General features: G+C 43.6%; 1 protein-coding gene across 1 annotated transcript; it reads right to left on the bottom strand.

Annotated features, from left to right (window-relative positions):
* Positions 1-214: 214 nt before the first annotated feature.
* PPTC7 (protein phosphatase targeting COQ7) lies at positions 215-21,569 on the bottom strand. The gene is made up of 6 exons (XM_010398510.4): positions 21,125-21,569; positions 11,865-12,044; positions 8,955-9,153; positions 6,713-6,836; positions 4,928-5,057; positions 215-3,588 (listed from the first exon to the last, which is right to left on the bottom strand). The coding sequence occupies exons 1-6, from the start codon at positions 21,324-21,326 to the stop codon at positions 3,530-3,532; spliced, it is 894 nt and encodes a 297-aa protein (XP_010396812.4). The 5' UTR covers positions 21,327-21,569; the 3' UTR covers positions 215-3,529.
* Between the last annotated feature and the right edge of the window lie 53 nt (positions 21,570-21,622).

The raw sequence follows: 21,622 nt of genomic DNA on the forward strand, positions 1-21,622 counted from the left end.
AAAACACTGAAATTCCCAGTCAGTTTAAGGGTTGTTACCTGTCTGCCAGACTGCTGCAGAAGGCATTGGGTGTCACTCAGGTGTGGATCTGAGAACAGGGCAGGGAGGGCACAGTGACAGCCCAGCCACCCCAGCCCTGGCTGTGCCTCTGTGCCACCAACCACATCCCCACACCAACAAACAGAGGGTTTGCAGGCAACTTGACTTTAAAAAGCACGTTTTAGTATAAATACTATATTTATTAAATATCTTTACAATTTATTTAAATGTATTTACAGAACTATTCCTGCATAAGTTATACCTCAGACATGAAATTCACATAATTGCCTCTTAGGTAAGCATAGATGATAGTCTCATTTTAACAGCAACAAAAAAGCATCCTCAGATACAGACTCAGATTTGCTTCATTGTTTCAGCTATCTTTGTCAGAAACTACTGCATACAGTCGGGTTCTCCGCACACCAGCTGCTTCTCCCCTGGAGAAAGGATGCTCCTTACCAAGAGATGGACATTCCATCACTAAATCCTCCCATCCCTGCCAGACCTTTGCCTCTCCCTTCCCCTTGACTCACTTGTAACTGCCTGGTCCCAAATCTGGTTTTTGGTTTGGTTTTGTTTTCAGCCTGAAAAAGAACATTTAGGACTGTATGTCGCAGCTCTCCCAAAGATAGCCAGGAAAATAGCAAGGAACCACAGAGCTTTTCCAATTCACCACATCTTACCCCTGTTTCACCCCAATCCCTACTGCCGCTGCTGCAGCAATCCCAGCTTGCTGGGGGACAAAGCGCCTCCTGTTCCTCCAGATCCCTGCTCCCAACCCAGCAGCTCCCCAAAACAAACCACAACCCTCTGCAGCAGCTCCAAGCCAGCCCATGCTCCTCTCGCTTCCAAGTCAGGGAACACCTTCCTTGTACATTCCTCTTGTGAACATTCCCACTCAGCTAACCCCTAGCAAGTGTTACTGCTTCATGCATCACTGGGAATTATTTTTGATAGCACGGGCCCTGTCATTTCCTTCTCCAAAGATCAGTTGTGCGCAGACAGCGTAAGTTCATAGGAAAAAATCAGGTTTGATATGTTCAGAGTGCACGTCTTAAAAAAAAACCCAAAACAATCAAGCATGTGATAAAAATATCAATTCTTTATAATACAGTATTGCTTTATAAACAGATGGAAAAGCTAAAAGCTTTACTGGTCTTTGGTGTGCCCGGTGAGGGAAAAACTCATGATTTGTAAATCAAAACCCAAATTTGTTCTTTATTAAATAAAAAACTCAACAAGTCATGGTGTGATATGAGGCAAACGGCTTTGTGGATACAGACAGGGAGCGCGCCTGGCCCCGGAGGAACAGAAATTCGGGAATTCTGTCCCTCTGACCCCGCACATGTCCTCAGGCAAAGGTCTGGAAAGCCGGGAAGGGGCAACAGGAGGGCTGGGGACTGTGCTGAGAGCAGAGAACAGCCCCGGGCCACAGGGGCAGCGCCCGAAGGGAAGGGCAAGGGAAAGAAGAATTGATCAAATCTGCTCTAATCCAGAAGCATGCGAGTAAATACTGGATAAAATGTAAAGACACCCAGAGTGGGAGAGAAAGGCCCCTCCCAAACAAGAAACAAAGCCCTGTTCTGCATGTGAATACATTCCTCCAAGACAGCCAGAGACAGCTTGTTCAGGTTAAGAACAACAAGGACTGACAGGTTGTGCAAAGTTCTCCACTACTCACTGTTCGTGTGTGTCGCAAAACTAATTAATTTTTCTTCATTAATATAATCCTCCCCACACCCTCACCAAAATCCTATTTTGGTCAAGTTAGGGTAGTTAAGGCATTTTGACAAGTAATTACAAGGTGATTTAAAGTAGATATCTAACATTATGCCAATTGAGGAATAGCAGATAAATTACTGAAGAGCTCCCAAATTAATCACTTATTATAAATGAAATGCCTGTTACAAGCATGATGCATTGAAATATAGTAAAATGACATGTACATGGTACATGTTAAATGACCTTAAATAAAAGCTTGACATAGTTACGCAAATATACAGTACAAGTCCACAAAAATTCTTTAAACAAGTTGAGGTAACCTCAAACTTAAACAGTTTTAATACAATAAACCAGGTAGTAAAAATCTCCTCTTGAGAGCAGGTAAGATTCCTTACTGACCAAGTTTAACTGCACTCACCTAAACAGCAACATTACCCGACTTTTTATATATAAAAACATGGCTTTAATTTATTTCTACATACTTCTCTACCAGCAAAAAAGTTAATGAAAAACTGACCAAAAATATATATATCTTTACAGCTCTCAGCTTTCGTATGAGCCTCAGGAAAGGAAAAGGAAAGCTGGCTGGAAGAGGGGGGACAAACGTGAGCTACTGTCATTGAAAAGGAAATGTCATATTGCGAAGTGGCTGTTAGATAACTGTAAACATCATTAAGGATAATTGAAACCCCTAAACTTTAGTTGAAATGTAAGTTTTGCTGATTATTCATTAAGTTTCCATTTTCGTACTGGCTGCCGCTGCCGCAGCAGAAGCAAAGAGGTGCCTGTTTGAGTCAGAAAGGATCAACTGGACTTAAACTGGTGCAGCATATTCTGTTCTACAAGCAAGAGTGGCAATTATTAACACAAATTATGTTTTATATCAACAACAGAATTATCTACCCAAAGTGAAGATGCTCAGAGTTGAGGATGAGCTGTTCTTTGTGCAACCTCCCACCGTAGCATTTACCATCATCCCACGCTGAGATGGGTTCAAATGCTGCAAGACCTCAACTGTGGCCAGCTCGGCTGTTTGAGACTGAACTAGAATTTTTGTTTAAAAAAAAAATAATAATTATCCACAGCCAAAACATCCAGAACCAGGCCCATTATGGACGAATGATCTGCAGAACTTTTAAGATCACAGTTAAGCACCTGAAATCACAAAACACATTTGCATCCATATAACTTGAACTAGGTTTGTTTGAAATCTCGTACTAGAAAAGGCTCCTAAGGCTGACACCATGGATGGCAAGAGCAGAATGTTTACAGCAGTTATAAATCTCCTGAAAACTGGAGCTCAGAAACACGAAACCTCGGCTATCACTGGAACAAGACTATGCTTTATGGAACTGGGTCTGTAACATACCAGCGAATCTGTCAACAACAGCGAACGTTCCTAGTAAATAGAGTAATATGCCCTCGTGCAGAGGCGTTACCTATTGATCTAGTTTGAAAGATGATCAACCAATTCTACTCCTTGGAAAGTCACATCTCCAACGCGGCAACACTGTGGGATGGATCCTCCCCCTGTTCCGGACAAGGACTAAGCTCTCAAAGACAAGCTCCAAGCCTTGAGCTTCTTCATCTCTTGCTGGCAGACCAAGACCAGTGGACTACGAGTGGTTCTTAACAAGGGCCTCAGCTGCGTCTCTGGCCAGGCTCCGGGCTCAGGGCCGGCTGCCCGGAGCAGCTGGGAAGGAAGGAACAATCCTGCCAGCAGGAAACTGGCCGGGGGGCCCAGGGAGCTCAGGACAGCGCCAGGCCCTCAGTCTGTGTACTCAGCTACGATGGAAAGAAGGACGGTGATGTCATCTGGTTTCCCCCCTGCAACGGAAGCAAAAACCCACTTATTTCATCAAACCACAGAGGGTTGTCTTCTGATGATTTGTGACATTCCCCATAGAAAGCTCTTTTAAAACCGGTTTAAGTGTTCAAAACTTGGTTTGAATAGACACAAACTCTGCCTCCCCCACCTCCTTTCCAAAACGAGGGGAGCAGTGACATGTAACACAGCACAAAACCACTCTCCTTTTAAGCTCCAGTGAGATCAAACTATGAAAAGGAGGTCAGAACCTTGAACATTGTTGGTAGCTGGCAGAGCACAAAGCCTGTTTTCAGCAGACTCTTTAATAAATGCACAAAACACCTGACACTGCTTTGTTACATGTAAACTGCCATGAAATCAGATCTCCTCAGGAATTTCCACTGTAAATCAAACACCTCTTTAGCATCTTCTTCAGCACTGCATTACCTCAGGTCTTCCTAAAAGCTACTTAACATTTTTAGTAGTTATTTTTCAATCCTCAACAGCCAGAGCAACACAGAAATCCTGGAGAAATGGCCCAGAGGAGAGATTTTGTTATGTGGGAAGTCAAAGCAATCCCTTGGGCTCTGGAGATCTGCAGCCTCATTACTGAGTGACGGAGCTTGGAGCAACACGGAGCCCAAGTGTGACAGCTGCTACCTGAGGAAAGGGGCTTAAGGTTCTTGCAGGAAATCCTGCCCTTCTGATACAGATAGGAACATCTCTACTGGCAGAATTATATTTATTTATTTAAAAGTAAAAAATTATTAAAAGAAAGGTGTTTGCTCAGGCTCTGAGGTCTCCCAGGTGTTCCGCCAATACCCTTCTAAAGAACAGAAGTAGAACCAACAGAGACATCAGTATGGGGATGCCAGTGATACAAGGGTTGCAAATTCAACCAAAAAACAAATCCCAAATCTACCAAAGAGTGGGCAGAACCTCAGCTGAAATGCAGCAGTAAGATGAGACCTTAAAAAAAACCCAAACAAAAAACTACCCTCACACAATACCACCCACACCCCCGAATCCAAGCAACCAGTCAAGTACAGGAGTACTGGAGAACTCCTATCAGGCCGGATTCCTGGGGCAGGAATGCACAGATTAGATTAAAAATAAAACAATCAGGGCACTGTGTTCTCCATGCTCCAGCTGCTTCCCCACAGGAGGCTCCTGCTCTGCAGGGCCGGGATGGCCTGTGCAGGCCCTGGGGGCTTTGCCAAATCCCACACGAGCTTGGTGCTCTCCTGCCAACCACATTTCCTACTGTTCTGTTTTCCTACTGGATTTTGGAACAGCAGAACTTCACTTTGCTGAAGATCTCCCCAAGACAGCAGCAGTGGGAGGAGGAGAAGCTCGTACCTCTGACATTCAATCCGTTGTCACAGGCGAACTGCGCAAAGGGTGACATGTACGTGGGGTCATAGGCCAGCTCGTGGGCTTGCTCAGCAATGCTCCGTGCAGTCTGCTGGATGCTCTCGTAGTTGGAGTTCTACATTCACGAGGAAAAAAGTTTATTCTTATTCAGAAGCCTACAGAAGTTGTTGTGCTGATCCATGTCAGTTTTGGAGATCCCTCACTGCCAGGGCATTAATTATCACATTCCCTTGCAAACAGAGCCTTCCCCATTCTTTAGGCTTTGTAAATTGGGTTACAACTGTGGATCTTCACAAGGGATGGCCAGACCTCAAACCCCCACCAGGAGCTCAAGACTTGGGTTTGGAGGATTTCCAGAATTTAGAAACTTAGAAGAATACTACTCAAAACAGACTAAACTATGTCATCTGAAAGGAACAGAGCATTTGGCAGCTGTCCCTGCAGGGCACCCTACAAGGACCTTCCCTGCCTCCCAAGCAGGCTCTGGTGAAGTATTTGTTTTATCTTGAGTGCACGTCTTGCACCTCTGGCTCTCTCACCCCAGCTGACGAGAGCACACTTGGGGTGAAGGGGCACTTTCAAGTCGGATATGAAAAAATGCACTGAGAGCACACACACACTTTCTCCAAGATGTTTTTTTCCCTGTTTCAGTAATTCTGCTGCTTTACTCCCAGGCTTTTCTCACTCAAGCCAACATGACAGACAACCACTGCTCTTTTTGTCTGTAACCATTTTTAAATGCCTTGTCATTTCAAGAGCCTTCCCTGCAGGTTTGGGAATTAGCAGGCATTTATGTGATTAACTTTTGGCTGAACCTCTTGGGGAACTCCGGTGCCTTTCCCAAACACACCAAAAGGTGGAGCTCAGCTTTCTTCCACAAGGGAATTCCAGCTCCAGTGGCCAGCCTGGACACCCTTACCCTCTGCAAACAAGGGTGTGAGGTGGCTGCAGCCCCAGTGACACATTAGTGACCTGTGGAGCTGCAGGATAAGAGGAGGCCAAATTCTCTTTAAAATCACACTGTAATTCTCTTATTTGCATTTCACAGCAAAATAGTTTCCTCAAGGAGTTTATACATATTGATATCTCCTTAAGTGTACTTGCCTTTCTGTAAGTAAATAGCCTGAAGCTAAATGTTCTCAGCCAAGTTAAAATATTTTAATGTATTCTTACTATTTAAAAAACATTTGTGGTCACTAACATGGAACAGTTGACAGGATTTTTTTTTACAGAACACTGAAGATTTTCAAGCATGTGCAACCCACAATTCAGACAGCCCATACTGTGTCAGAATTACTGGTTTATAAACCTTCAGAGAAGCTGAAAGTTATTTTAAGTGTAAGCTCACCCTCAAGTAACCCAGAAGAGGATTCTCTATTTTCCTGTGTATCATCTCCAACCTGCAGGTGCAGTGTGTGGCCAAACGCAGCACCTGCTACTGAACATATATCTCCCCCTTCCCTTCCCCTCCTCCTCTCCCCCTCCCTCACCAGTTACTGACATGGAACCAGCTGTCACTTGGGAAATTTATGCCCAAGCTGCTGCTTCTGGATTCAGCCTGGATGCAGATGCAAGAGAAAGCCCTCTGGGGTCAATGTCCCTTGCACTGCTCCCATGGGATATTATCTGAAAAGCCTTTTAATGATACAGCACTTTGTGGTGGGGTTTTTATATAAAACACAAAGGTTTTGTGCATTAGAAGTAAAGGTAGTAACTATAAAGGTTTAGCCAGCACAAAAGATGTGAGAGCTTGAGGACACACACACTCACCTTCAGCTTTTTCAACTCCTGCAGGATCATGTAGTCAGGCATGTTGTCAAACAGTCCGTCTGTGGCGGTCAGGATGATGTCCCCAAGCTGGACATCGAAGGACGTGCTGTCAGCAGCCTCGGGGCTGGGGAAGGGACAGAGGTTAAAGAACTCCAGCCCTCACAAAGACACCAAACAACCTCAAAGAGCACATCCAGAGCTCCTGCACTTCACTACTCTTTGGCGGTTTGTGCAAGAGAAAGAAATAATCACTCACTGTGGAGCTTTAGTCCCAGGATGGGCTGTCAGGAAAGCCCCACCACAGGCACTGTGACTGCAAACAGGTCCTGTTCCAGTTATTGCACCCAGGATTTGCAGTTAAAATTCCCAAATGAACAATCCTGCAAACTAATCTGCTTCAGGAGTGTGTCTCCATGGAAACCATTAAGCAGAATGGCAGCTCAGGGCTTCCTTCTGCTCATCTTGAAGATGTTTAAGAGAGCAGTACTTGAAAGGACAATTCATAAAGGGCCTGCCCCAAACACTTCAGGATTTTGAATCACTTTCTAATTCAATGGAATATGAAACACGTCTGGAAATCACTACCAGAGTCTGTTGAATGCTTGTGTCTAACACATTACACAACACCAAGAGGAGAAAACACCTAGTTTGGACATGAATATTGCTGCAAAATCTGATTCTCAGAAACAACATAACAAACCTTTCATTTTTAAACACTCTTCAGGGGTCTGTAAAAGCGAGGAATTGCTGCATCCCAGGCCACTGGGCTCTGCCAAAACACAGAGGAGCTGCTTTGCTCAACTGATGTGTAGCTTCAGGAAGGCTGATGGAGTTAAGATTGCCTGCCTATGCCCATATATAGCCAAATTCATCACTAAACTGGGACAACAAATAAAAAAGGACAGGAGAAGCGTTTCGACAAGGAGCATGAGTACTAATTAACGTCAGGAACAGTGCAGGAACCAGGCAGAAAGCTGTAATCATGATTCAGAGCTGAAGTGTGGGAGCACATTTATCTTGTGCTTTCCTTATTACTGGATGACTCAGATTACTTGGCTTCCCTGACTTCCACTGGACATTATCAATTATCCTTCTGCTCTTTGTTTTTATGATCTTCCTACAGATGACAGAGAGTATCAGGAAAATTAAGATTTTTACAGCTCTAGAATTTCGAACCATCATTTAATTTTAGTCTAACAAAGAGCTTGGAATACTGAAAGGTTCTAATTTCAGAGTCCTACCCTGGCTTCCTCTCAGCAGTTGCAGGATGAATGCACACACAAGAATGGTCAGGAGTTTCAACAGCTTAACCAACACTTTCAAAAAGACCTATTTTGGATTAAAGTCTCAACCTTTACTGCATCAGCCCTGATAATGCACAGAATCATTTAGGCTGGAAAACACTCAAGCTCATTGAGTCCAAAACTTCAGCTGCCTACTGCATTCCCTGTATTCCACGGCCACTCCTTGAGGATTCTGTTACCATCTCATATTCACATGAGGGGTATTACTTTAATGAGGGAGACATTTCTGAGAGCTGCATTTTAACACATATTTGAAAACTGTTTGGTTTTGAATTTATTTCATATTACTGGTGAGACTTCACAAAGTCAGGATGGATCAGCCTGACATTCCTAGGGGAAGACACAAGAACAAGCCTGCCTTTGAAACAACTCATTTCTGTGAACAGATTGTCCTTTCCTCATACTCTCATTCCCAGCTTGGTGTTCCGCCAAACAGTTTTTTTGCTCGTTTTGGTCAAATACAATATGCTGCTGGAAACAGCAAGTTGGAAACACAAGTTACAGTCACATGTCCCTCTGCTCTATTCTTCAAGCACTTGCAACCTCGGTGCCAAGATACCTAAATTAGCTACTCCAAACAGTCCCAAGGGAGCACAGACAGGGATTGGAACCAAAGCTGCTGGTAAGTCCAGCCACTTGTCCACACACCAGCTATAGTGGGTGACATCTCCCCATGGATCAGAACATGCCCATGGCTGTGGGAATATGCCACCATGAACAGCCCAATAAATTCAGACTGTGCAACAGGTACAAAGTTAAGTACAAGGTGAGAAATGTTCCCATTTTATCTAAAGAGGGAGGGTGGCAGGTACAGGACCTGTCTGGATATTTGTTTAAATCCTATGTGCTACAGAAGAGCCCCACAGCAGCAAAACTGCAACTTTTTGGGAGCTGGTCACATGCACAGGTTAAAAATTAAGGTTCCTCTTCCCCCTTACCTGTCACTTAAGACAACTCCTTCTGCCTCTGGTGGAGCTATTGACAGCTGGAAGGGAGTGTTGAAGTAATGCTGCTGCTCATCGGATCGATGGACGACTTCTCCTCCTCTGACTACCAAAAATCCAGAATCTCCCAAGTTGGCTGTATGTAAACGATGACTTGATCTGTCCAGGACTACTATACAAGCTGTGCTGCTCCCTGCAAACACAGTGACTGCAGTCAGCCTTACAGAAACTGCTTGTTCTCTCACTGATTTGATCAATAGTTCAATAATTACAACACTTATCAAAGCTTAAAAGTCAGGAGAAATGGTAATACTCAACAATGCCAGAATTAATATAAAATAAAACTAGCAAAATGCTAGAAATCTTTGCAATGCAAACTATGATTTTTCTGTAGAATTTACTCTTCCTGCTTTGATTTTGGTAAACACGTTATGCTGACAAATACCTGTTTTGTTTGGCTTTATTTACAGTTTTCCATCCCAACATACGTCAGCACATTCTGCTATAGGACCGGATTTACAGAACTCACATAAAATACTGAAATTCCAAAATCATGGAGATAATAGAATTCTAGTAGCATCCATACAATACTAGGAGCTCTCCACACAGTTTAACTCATCAGCTGTAAATAAACCACACCAAGTAAAGAACCGTTTGCAATTAAGTATTAGGTCCTGCTGCATTTCTCTGCTCAGACCATGAAATGCTTTTCCTCCCAGCCTGGCTCTGCAGAGCTTGCTTCAGGTTTAAAAAATAATAATCCTGTCGTGTCTTCGGGATACCAACTCCACAAGTTTAAGGAAAACATGTTTCAGAGACAAATACTATTCCAAATTAAAGTAATAGCAGAAACATGATGTCAACTGTGCTTGGAACTATCCCAGCCACGCTTGAGGGCACTGAGGAATTCTCCATTCATTCACTGGGAAGTAGCCACCAACTGTGCTTGGTTGCAAGCCACAAAAATGCTGTATTGCAAAGAAACCTGAAGTCCTACACAGCAAACAGCCATCGCTCAATTTTGCAAACAGGACAGCACAGCCACCAAAACACCTTTCAATGCCCAAGGGGGTGAAATACAGCTACAGCATTTCTTCTTGACTTCTGCCCCGTATCACCAGCTCATGAACTGTCTTCATCTTCTACCTCCATGTTCTTCCAGCAGGATTTTCCAAGCACAGCTCCATGTTGGACAGACCACAAGCTTGCAGTGAGCAAAGCTTAGGATCAGGCTTGCTAGAGCAGAAGTCCAGCTGGCTCCAGGCATTGCCCGTTCCAGATGTTTCTCTTTCTAACATACAGAGTTCCCTGCAATGCACTTGCCCTGAATCTGTTCTCTAGTGAACACACAGGACCTTCTCCATCCTTAATGAATGTTAAGTCAAAGCAGTATATCTGGAAAAAATTCTGATTTTATATGTGACAGTATCCAAAATTGTTCTGCAACACAAGAGTGACTAAATAAATGGCACAGATTCTCCCCTTTTCAGTTTTATTTTATATTATTTACTGGATCAATCCTGATGAACCAAGTATCCAGGCTTAAAGCACAACAGCAAGGAAAAGTTATTGCCTAGTGAATCTTTCTTAATGAAGTCTTCTCCTGTCTCTTTATTTTAAATAAACTCTAAATGCGCATTGCTGTGGCAATTCCAGGGGTTTATTCCTCTTTCTAAAAATACTGTTCTCAGTTAAAGGAGAAACACTAAGGATCATTAGTTTCAAATTCTAACTCTATTAGCAGAGTGTAACCAGGAGGCCATGTGTGGAATGCAGATCTTGTGACTCAGCACACGCTGCTTTTCAGCACTGCAAAGGTCAAGCCCAGCTGAGCTGCTCCGTCTCCAAAGGCGTAGGGAGAGCTCTCGCCAGTGCCCCACTTTGTAGCTCACTTACAGCTACATCTGCTTTGCACAAATAAGCACCATTCAACACACCAAATCCTAATGTAATTACTGACCACTGCTTTTTCGTGACACTTAAGGTCACTCCTGAGGTTCCAACCTATTCTTTCGGCATATAATGCGAGAACATCTGTTCCCAGCTCAGCAGGCAAGTTAAATATAGCTCACACAGCACTGCTCTGGCACAGCAGCTTAAGGTCAGGTGAGCCCTGTGCATTTCATGCAGGGCAAACACTTTCTTGGTGCAGAAGAGGTCTCATGTCCTTTAGAGAAGTGTCCCCTTGGCAGAGTTGTCAGCTGAGGCCAAGTGTCACCTCTCTATCTGCTCCCAGTCCCCAGGCAGCTGAATGCCGTGTCCCATCAAGGTTAACACAGAATATGTGAAGCATCTACTTCAGCTGGCTTTCAGAAAGATCTGTAATGAATCCCCCCACAAAGATTTATAAAAATAATGCTACCAGAGATCGCATGATATGAATTACTGAAGTCAACCAACTGGGGTTTGAGTCCACGGGACATAAAAGGCAATAGGAGCAGAGTAAGGCCAGGAATGAACAGAACTGCATCCGATTATCCTCAGAAAATACTTTTCCTTGCATAGCTGAAGCAGAAAGCCACAACCAGCCATGAAGAGTTTTTAGCAGAGAACAGTTATTTATACATATAAAATACAGAGTGAGCACATGTGCACAGTGTGTTCCACTGCAGAACTCGCTCTGCAAACTCTGGTGAATTCACCCTTCCCACAGAAAGACCGTTTGCCTTGTATTTTATAGATAAATACACACACATCAACACTCCCTGCATTACTAAATTAATTAAAACAGTTTTGTAGAAAATAAGGATGCCACCAAGGCAACTACATTTCTATGTTTTCAGTTAATTAAGAGATGTTAACTGCCTGCAAATTAGAATGATAACAGATTCAAGCACCCTTCAGTAAGCCCATGTGTAGGTAACACACAACCCAGATTGAACTGACATACTTTTGGTGTCTTACCAAGCAAAGGTACTTTGTTCTGCAGCAGCTCACAATAGCCTGCGGTGAGAATTCCAACAGGATTGCTTGGAACAAACCGTCCTTCTTTTACTAAACGTTCACACGTTCGCATGAGAGTCCCTGAGAACTGAGAAGGGTCAACCCCGTAGTCTCTCCAGCCACCTACACCATCTGCCACCCCTGCAAGGAAACACAAAACCAGAGTTACCTGAACAGAAGTGGCTTTCAAAACAAAGGGTTTAATTATTTGCATCACCTACGATCTAAGTAACTAAAAGGTAGGACATGGCACCGGCTTGGAAAACATTTTTGGTTAACGTAACAAATTTCTGAATATTTTTAAGGTAACTTCTGGTATCAGCTCCCAGACCAAATTCCAAATATAATCTGAATTGCTGAAAGGAAGGTAAAAGTCTAATGCTGAGAATGAGGAGGCTGTCTCCACTACAGAACAAATAATGAGAAATCTGGGGTTAAGATGGGGATTCAATCCCATTAACCTCTCATCAGTCCATTAAAAGGGAAGAGGTTTCATTAATTTTAAAAGTGAAGGTCAACATTTTAACTAGTACAGAAATGACACAGAAACACTTGCTGCTGTTCAGCAGCACAGTTTTTTTTCCCAGACTACCTACTCATATGAAGGACAATGATTTCTATTTGGTGTTCTCAGTATCTGTAGAAAATAAATCCCCATTTTACAAGTGTTTTCCAAAATCCATGTAACCAACACAATGCTGGGACCTACCCCTTTCAAGGAGAGTTTGTTGCTTACAGCTTCAGCCAAGCAAGAGAATGAAAACTGACTGTGATCCAGACAATTTTCAGTTATTCAAAATAACCCGGAGATCAGAAAATTAGACCAATTCTACCAAAGCCTGGGAAGCTTCTAAGCAACCACATGGAAAACAGTGACTGTGGTCATGGAAAGGGGGTGATCAGAGGGAGGTGAGCAGCAGACACATTTTCTGCTGGTCATTTGGTTTAAGAACTTTGAACTTCTTCCAATTGCCTAAATGACAAAAGCAAAATACCGCTGAAGGTATTATTTGAGATTAAAATGTTCCTTTGTGGAAATTTTTCCAAAAATCTTTTTGATCCTCAGCACGAGACAAATAATTTCAAGCAGATTTCCAAAACATAGTAAAGCTGAAATATGTTCATGATAAAAGCACCAAAAATGAATTTCAGAGCTCAGACTGTGCTGAAGGACAGTCGGCTCAGGAAAAAAGACGCCGCTGTTATCAAAGGCATGCAAATGTGAGTGAGAAGATAAAACTCAGTTTCCTCATCTCTGAACGCCCTTCACACGGGACATGGTCTGAAACTGAGACGGGAGGTTTAGAGCCGACCTTGGAGTGAACTATAATCTGACAGGAGGTTATAGGCAGATTCTGAACAGCCTATCAACATTAATCAGATTTCTCCCTAAAATAGTGCACAACCTTTTAGACACCTGCTTTGTCCCTCTGCTTTCTCAGAAGAATGTTACAGGAATGCAGATCCCTGCATTCACCTCTTTGAGCAGTCCCTGGCAAGAAGCTCATGCAAAAGCACCCTGCGCTGTCAGAAATTACTTTTCTGGATCCTTCAAGAACAGATTAATCCTCTCCCTACAGGTCTCACAACCTCATATTAATACTGGATTAACCCTTTGCTTTCTGCTGCCACACAGACAAGTCTAGAATAACAGATCATAAAGGAAAGGTTCTAGATCCAGAACTCAAAACAGAAACTCAGCTTCAGGTCAGATGATGGTGCTTTATGTGAAGGTACCAGATAAACTTTTTGTTCCTTCCCTTTAAGATGAACATGGTCCAGATGTATTTCTGCACTGCCACACTAACAACAGGTTAATGCAATGAAAAGATGATGTTTGATAAATGCTGCCCAAAGCTCTTGGCTCCCAAGGCAGTTACAAAGAAAGCTCAGCAGAAGCTACGGAGCTCCCTCAAGCCATCCAGAAAAGCCTTTTACATCAGTGCTGGGAAACACTGGAACAGAAACACTACAGCTTTAGCACAGAGTACCAGAAAGCCACCACAGCAAGCACCTGAGAAGGCCAATTATCAAAACCTATTAAATTTTTAAAGGAAAAATGAGCACGCCATCTGACTTTCTTTGTTCATTTCTTACTGCAGGCAGGAAATATGAATCCATAATCATGGCAGCACCCTTCATACTCTGTCCTGAGCCATATACTGCCTTTGTCTGTCTGCCTTCCTGTCTGCTTTTTGCAAGCTATAAACAGCTTTAAGTAGGTTCTGCCAGTGCAGTGCAGTGCAATCACCCTCTAGACATCCACCAGCAGCTCCTCTGGCTTTGCTGGGTACCACACTTGAGAGAACACACTGTCTGATCCCACAGCACCAGGACAGCTCCGCTGTCTCCCTGCTCCACCCCGGCACAGAAGCTGACACAACCACTGCATTCAGGAGCAGGCCCTGGAGGCTGCTTTCAGTGACACCTCCACAACCCCCCACCAGCTACCAACTCTATTTCTTGGCCTTGCCCCAAATGGAGAAGAGGAGGGTTTATAAAGGTTTGGGGCCAAGACCTTTAATCATCCTGTCCTACCTTCAATATGGTTTTAAAATAAACCCAGCGTCTTTGCATTCTACAATCTCTGTAAATTGAACAATTTCACATGGGAGAGGAATATGTAATTTTGAAACAGTTTGAGTAAACTGCTACTGAAATAGATGAAATGTAAATGAGAATAAAGTTTAAGTAAACTTTGTGCTATTTGATATACAGCAAATAAGGAGTGAAACTATTTCAAACTCCAGAAGTAGCAAAAACTAAACACTCAACTTTGATTAATACCAGGTTTTCCCTGTCATCAGAAGAAAATTCAAAGGTGTTGCTATTGGCAAGATCACTCCCAAGGAATAATGCCAAGCTCTATTTATATATAATACCTTTGCTTTCATCCAAGAAAAATAAAGGGTATATATTCAAAATAATTACCTTTTCAACAAATACTCATGTTTTCCTTTGAGCCATAAACCATTGTGTTCCAGTATTAACCATGTTACAAATTAGGAATCACAGGACATTAAAGACAAACTGCATGGCTGAGAATTGCTGAAATTGAACTGTACACAAACCTTGGGGTTTTTTCATTCAAGCCATTGAGTAAATGAGAAAATTTTATAGAAAGAACATTTCTGTGGCTATTCCAAGTCCATGCAGAAATTACACAAACATCCACGTGACAGTGCAATGCCTGCAGCCAGATGAACCACCACTGTAAATAAAGCAACTGAAAATTTCACAATAAATTACTTCAGAAGAATAAATACTTCTCAAGTATTTAACTATATTACAGAGATTTCTCAGAATCTGAGAGCTAACACTCCACTACATTGCCTTGTGCTGGAAAATACACAAATATGCCTGCCAGATAAAATACTTGCTGCATGTGTCAATCCAAAAACTGGCTTTTTCCAACTCCTCAAAGATTCAGAGTATCAAAATCTCTCTTACAGAAACACCTGTCAGGAAGTTACAAGACAAAGCACAAGTGACTGATGCTGCAGCACTGAAATTGAGCCAGGGAGGATGCTGGCAGTGAAACTTGTTAAAGCTGATTTCAAAATGCTAAAAGCACCTGGGATAAGACGGCAGCTGAAATCCAAGTGCAAAATTGTTTTGCCTGCCAGCACATGAGTTCCCTGCAGAAGCCCAGGGAAAACCAGCCAGTGCTGAAAGCAGCAATATCTGCTTTTCACCACTCACTTGTGTGAGATCCAGGTGTTCTGCCTGGTTCAGAGCAAATATAAACTAAACAGCCTGAGAGTTCATAACAAACCCCTGATACTGATCAAACCCTGTTTAATATAAATAATGTTATGAGGGCCAGTTCTGCTTAACTGGGAAATTAACCTGCCCACAGTCAGAGTCCAAAAGCACCACCCTGTCCCAAAAACCTTTTGAGAGATGGATACTTTGAAATATTGCATCAGCCAAGAATAAAAATCACACAGAGAAGCACCAGGCAGGCATAAATGTGTCAGCAGGAGCTGCTTTTGCATGCAACCACAATTAACTTTCTAAGGCACTCCGCACATCCTACTGAACTTTCAATTTCTTGAGATTCTTACCTGAAATAGCAATGAATCACTGCTAAAAGAACATCAAAAGGATATATTTATAACTGAATTTTGCACCAAATATGAAGGCTAAAATGGTAGAAAGGTGCAATGAGTTGCACCACACAAGTTTGAAATATAGCACCTAGTATTTGTCAACATATCAGAACTCAGACAAACTGATGAGATTTGTTGTGTTATCAGTGGTAGGATAAATCACACACACCTAGACAGGTTCTCCATCAAAACCAAGTCCAATGCTCAAAGCCAGCACTGACCCTCAGCAGCTTCCCTGGATCTGTCAGAGCCAAAGGGTGTCTATCCCCTCCCCAGGGTTTTGACAAAGAAAATAGCCCAGTTAAATACAAATCCCTAAAGGCAGGTTGTGTGTGACTGCTAACAAGTTACAGAAGGAAAGGTTACTTATTCACACTGTTACAGTAAAACTTAAACTACCCTTGCATGAAACAGAAAGGTTCTGGAAGAGTAACTGGGTAAGTGACAACAGGGAGCAAAAAACAAAGGCAAAGTGAGCAATGATCTTGAAGAACAAACTGAAGGAGAAACAGGGAACTGGAAACATTAAATTGTGCATCTACTCCCAGAAGAAAGCAACAGTTCCTCATATCTATTTCCCCCCCACTACAGCATACTCGTTCCTGAAGCAGATTTTTCCAGGTAGAATTCTTCCCTATTTTATTGAAGCCTGAGAAAACACTCAGTGGATTTGGGGAGCTCCAGGAGAACACTAAACTATAATTTATTTATGAAGGCTTTACAAAAAATTCCCTAGTCACAACTATTTAATTTCTCAGGGTGTTCAGTGACTGTGGAACTGATGAGAAAGGACAGGTACTGGGGGCAGACACTGAAATAAATCCCTGCCAGCCTGACCCATCCCAGGCTCAGTATTCACAGCATGGATGAACCAGAGCAAAGAGCAGGAGATTTTTCCAAGGATTCCTATGACATAGGTATGATTAACCCTCACCTCCGGTACTGTGCTCAGCTTTGCTTTTTTCTCCCTGATTTCTGACAGAATCTGCTCTTCCTTCAGGCCAAGATCTGTGTATGAATGGAAAACTGGCTGCCATCAGCAAGCATCAATAGCATTTACAGCTAAAACTAGTGTTCAACTGGAAATTCTGACCTGAACACTTGTGTGCAGTGTCCTTGCAGAAACTGTGGGGAAGAATAACCAGATATAAGCTTCATTCTCAGAGGTTATTCAGTGCTGCTCCAGAGCAGCTCTGCTGACAAGAAAGGCAGCCAGTGTGACTATTAATGGGGTAGTTCTCAATCTGTAGTTTCCCTACAAATGCCAGCACCGATACTCCCCATGTTAAACAGAAAATTGCCTGTGACCTGTTACAAACTAAGACATGTGTGCAGCTCTGCAAATCTCTGATCACTGCCTCTCAGGTGCCCTGAGCTCTCCAACACAGTAGGTGAAAGGCTACTCCAAGGGAGGCAGGCGATTCTCACCTCCTTTAGTGTGATAAGTTGTGATAAGGCAGCAATCTCTTTAATGGGTATGATACCAAATAAACCACTTAACACAGTCCTCTATAACCTTCAGGCATCCAAGTAAGAATCCCTTCCTCCTCTACAGCTGCCAGAACAACCTTGACATTTCATCTACAAATTCATTTAGGTGCTGAAGTTTATTTTTCCTGATGACAGTGACACTGACAATATTCCAGGGGCTTTGTCACTGCAGTTTAACCTGCCTCCTATGCAGGCTGCTGACAAACTTAATTTGCAAACCAAGTGCAGTTCCTTTCCCTTTAGAGTAGCTGCCCTGCAGCACCTAGACACTCCCCTCCCCTCAAAACCTAAAAATCAAGATTTGCAGCAAATAGAACAATTGTCAAATTTTAACTCTGCAGTGAACAAACAGTTTCCTGCTGTGAGACAGTTTTTCCTTACTCCTGGGGGACAGAAATAGTTTGGAAGAGTCAAGTCACACTGGCTACACCCAAACTTGTACCCAGCACAGACATTGTATAAGTGATGCTGTCACGGGATGCGCATTGGCTGCTGCACTGTTTCAATAATGAGTCACACAACAGCTTGGAAAATCCATAAAAAACGAGCAAAGACATCAGGAGCCTGATAAGGCCGGAATAAGCAAGAAAAGGCAGATCCCAAAATTAAGGAAAAAAACTATCACCAGCATGTGACACTTCAAAATTTCCAGCAGTGGAAACACTGGCTTTAATGGTACATTAGTGAAATGGTTATAAAACTGTTCAAGCTAATTTTAAAAATTTGCCTTGTTCTCTATGTAGCAAAAATCCTCCTTGCATACTAATGAGAAAAAACAGAGGTGTCAGTTCCTGAAGAGTTTTGGTTTTCAGCTTTGAAAAAACCAGTATTTCTGTCCTCAAAAGTTCCAAAGGCATCAGATATCAAGCAGTACAGAACACCTCCCAAATCTCTGTGAGAGATCTCAATACTCTGAGGATCTGAACACTCAAGACACTGGCAGTGAATGAACAGAAAAGTACATCGTAGTACAAGCAGCAGAGAAAGGAAACACAGGCCTGAATTGTAAAGCTCTAGAGATTAACATTAGCAGTAAAGCCATTTCCTTTTCTCAGGGTGATCCCTAAGGAAAAGCTCCTGTTCTGAGCTTCTTGTTTCTCCCTGTGCTCAGCATGGGAAGAAAACACACAAATTTGATGGGTAAGTTCCACACAAAAGCACAAATGAGACAAAATTCTCAAGTATTCAAGAACACCAGTAACAGGCCTTATCAAGCTTGTACAACTACGGGAGGACTGGAAATAACCTGATTCTTCATAAGCTTCCTGCTGATCTTACCATGAAAGGACAAAGCTCAGACTAGAAGACACTGTTAAACATTCAGCCTTTGAACTATACAGTACACACATAACAAAAGAAGTGTTTAGCATTTTGATTCTGCCATAAACACTCTTCCAAGTCAACTCTTGTTTGACCTAAGAAAATGAATCCCCAAGCACTCATGCCAAACGGCTGGGAGTAGTTCTTTCACTGTTCCACCACACCCAATCCATCCCACACAGGCAGGCTTTCCATACACTGGTTCTAGAAAACACTGGCACAGAGGAATTTTTAATTAATTATCTGGCCTGGCTTTGTCACTGATGACTACTCACTCCAAGTGATACACTTGAAATTTACTGTGTCAAGTGTTCACTTTGGCTCAAACCACGTGAGCCTCTTCCTTAAATGTCAAAAAATTAAGTCGGAAACCCAAAAGTGCAGCTCAGTTTTGCTGAGGTGCAGAGTTAGGTACTGAAGTAGCACAAAATTTATGAGGGTCTTAAAAAAAAAAAAATCATTAAGGAACCTCAGATTTGTGATGAGAGTAAGAGGAAATGAGGGCAGGAAAACACTGGTGGTGCTGAAACTGTCTCTGCAGCAGTGCAAAACGGCTGGTTGAGAGAGTAAAGAGATGATCCCAGCAGCAGAAACTGGGAGAAAACTACTGTTTGTAAACTTAAGAGCTACAGATGAAGAAAAAGCATCAAGTTAGAAGCATTAAAACCCACTGGAATATTCCTGTTTTTGCAGGAAGTACAGAGATTTTGGGGTTTCAGTATGCATATTAAAAAAGCAATAAAAAACTGACATAAAAATAGCTTTACCAGGGGAGAAAAACTCAAACCCAAACAAACCAACAGCTTTTCTATTTAAATTATTTGCTTCTTGGTACTTAAGACATCCTGGTCTGCTGCCCTCTTTGCTGTTTGATCCTTAAGTGGAGCTACAATTCTGTTTGTTTCCAAGTTGCCATGAAAATTAATGCAAAGACCAACTTAGAAACGCAACTCTCTGTTGATTCCAGGAGGAACACAAGACAAACTGTAGGTCCACATACAGTAACTACCAAATATGGCCAAAATCCCCTAAACATCATCAAATGGGGCTAAATCTATTCCTTCCCCACACCAAGAGTCCACTTCAAAATACAGGAGATTCTGCATTTCTCTTAAGGGCAAACACCAATTGCTCAGTTATTTATCAGTGCTGGCCTAGCATGAACTTTAAAGGCAGCCAGGGTTAGTCACATGCTAAAGGAAGAGTGTCCAACAGCTAATTCTAATCCAAAAAAGTTTATCTGGAAGAGGCACCACAGAGAAGATGGAGAGTGTCTAAAATGCACGCACCAAGCTTCCACATCTTGAAAGCTGTGGCATCACTTACAGTAACAGCTCCCTTGAGAACAACCAGCAGTAACTGTTACCTAGCACCAACTTACAGCTTCCTGAGGAAAATGTCTCGGCTCTACTAAATGGCAACCAAGTTACAATGACAGCGCCAAACTGAAGAACCATCAACCACTTCCACAGCATGAGATGCCACAGTGCAACCCCACCGGTTTAAAATAAATGAATGCAAAAAATGAACCACAGAAAGGGACAGGGAGGAGGAAGCTTTTTTTGGAGCGTCAAAGTTTTGGTGAAAATTTGCTTCTGGTAGTTACACCACAACTAACTTGTGCAGAGTGTCAGTCAGCCAAATTCAACCTTGAGTACACAGGAGAAAGGTCAAGCACTGTCAAAAGCAATGCCGCATATAGCCTGAAGATTCTATTGATTATCCATAATTATTCACTACTTCTAAAATTTGAACCCTTAAGATTTATTTCACCCATGATTCTAAACCAGAGAGTGCAATCAGGCCAGAACAAACAACGAAACTGAAGCTTGACATTTGATTCCAGTCTCAATGTCACTCTGCCTTTCACTTGACAAGGGCATTGCACGCGTTAAAATCAGGAAGTGCCTGTTCAAGTGATCTTTTCTGTGGAAATGCAATGCATGTACACGGGGCTCGGTTAGGTGTTAAAAGAAAGAAAGTGAAACGCACTGGGAGCTGTTTCTCTGAGTTTTGGAGCCACCGGGCCTTATAGGCACCCACAGGTGAAACGCCCAGGCTGGGCCCGGACAGCCGGCACACACAACCCCCCACGCCAAAGGCGGACAGAGCTGCAACAAAGAACACGAGAGCTTCCTTGGGAAGCTATAAAAGCGAACTCATGGTGACACTGACAGGCAGAACCAGCTCCTTTGTCTGCGACCGGAGGTTGAGCCGCTCGCCATGTGCAGCTCCGGGAGAGAGAGGAGGTCACACAGCGAGGCCGAAGCCACCTCAGCCCCTGGCCCGGGCACTTACCCAGCACATCCGCGGTGCGGTGCCGCGCCACGAAACAGGCGTCATCCCCGTAGCACATCCCTTTCTTGAGGATGCCCTTGCGGAAATCTTTGCCGAAGCCACAGCTGGCCGTCACCAGGCTGTAGTCGCGGGAGTCTGTCTGCGAGAGGCCGCCCAGGACCGCCCGCGCCACCAGCCTGCCGTAGGAGAGCACCGAGAACATGGCGTGGGGCGCCCAGCAGCCGAGCGCCAGGAACGCGGGGAGCCACCGGCGCAGCCGCCTCCTGCCCGCCGAGCGCCCGCCGCAGGGCGCCAGCCTTCCTTCCCCTGCCCGCCGGCCTGCGCCGCCGCTGCTCCGAGCTCTGCCCGCCGCGGACCCTCGTCCCTCCGGCTGTGGTTCACCGGCCCTCGCTGCCCCGCACGGCCCGCGCGCTGCCCCTCGCGCTGCCCCTCAGGGCCGGGCTCGCCGGCAGCGCCCCCGCCTTCCGCGCCACACCCCCACCCCCCCCCCCGAGGGGG

The sequence above is a fragment of the Corvus cornix genome, chromosome 15 (assembly GCF_000738735.6).
Source record: "Corvus cornix cornix isolate S_Up_H32 chromosome 15, ASM73873v5, whole genome shotgun sequence".
In the NCBI taxonomy this organism is placed as follows: domain Eukaryota; kingdom Metazoa; phylum Chordata; class Aves; order Passeriformes; family Corvidae; genus Corvus; species Corvus cornix.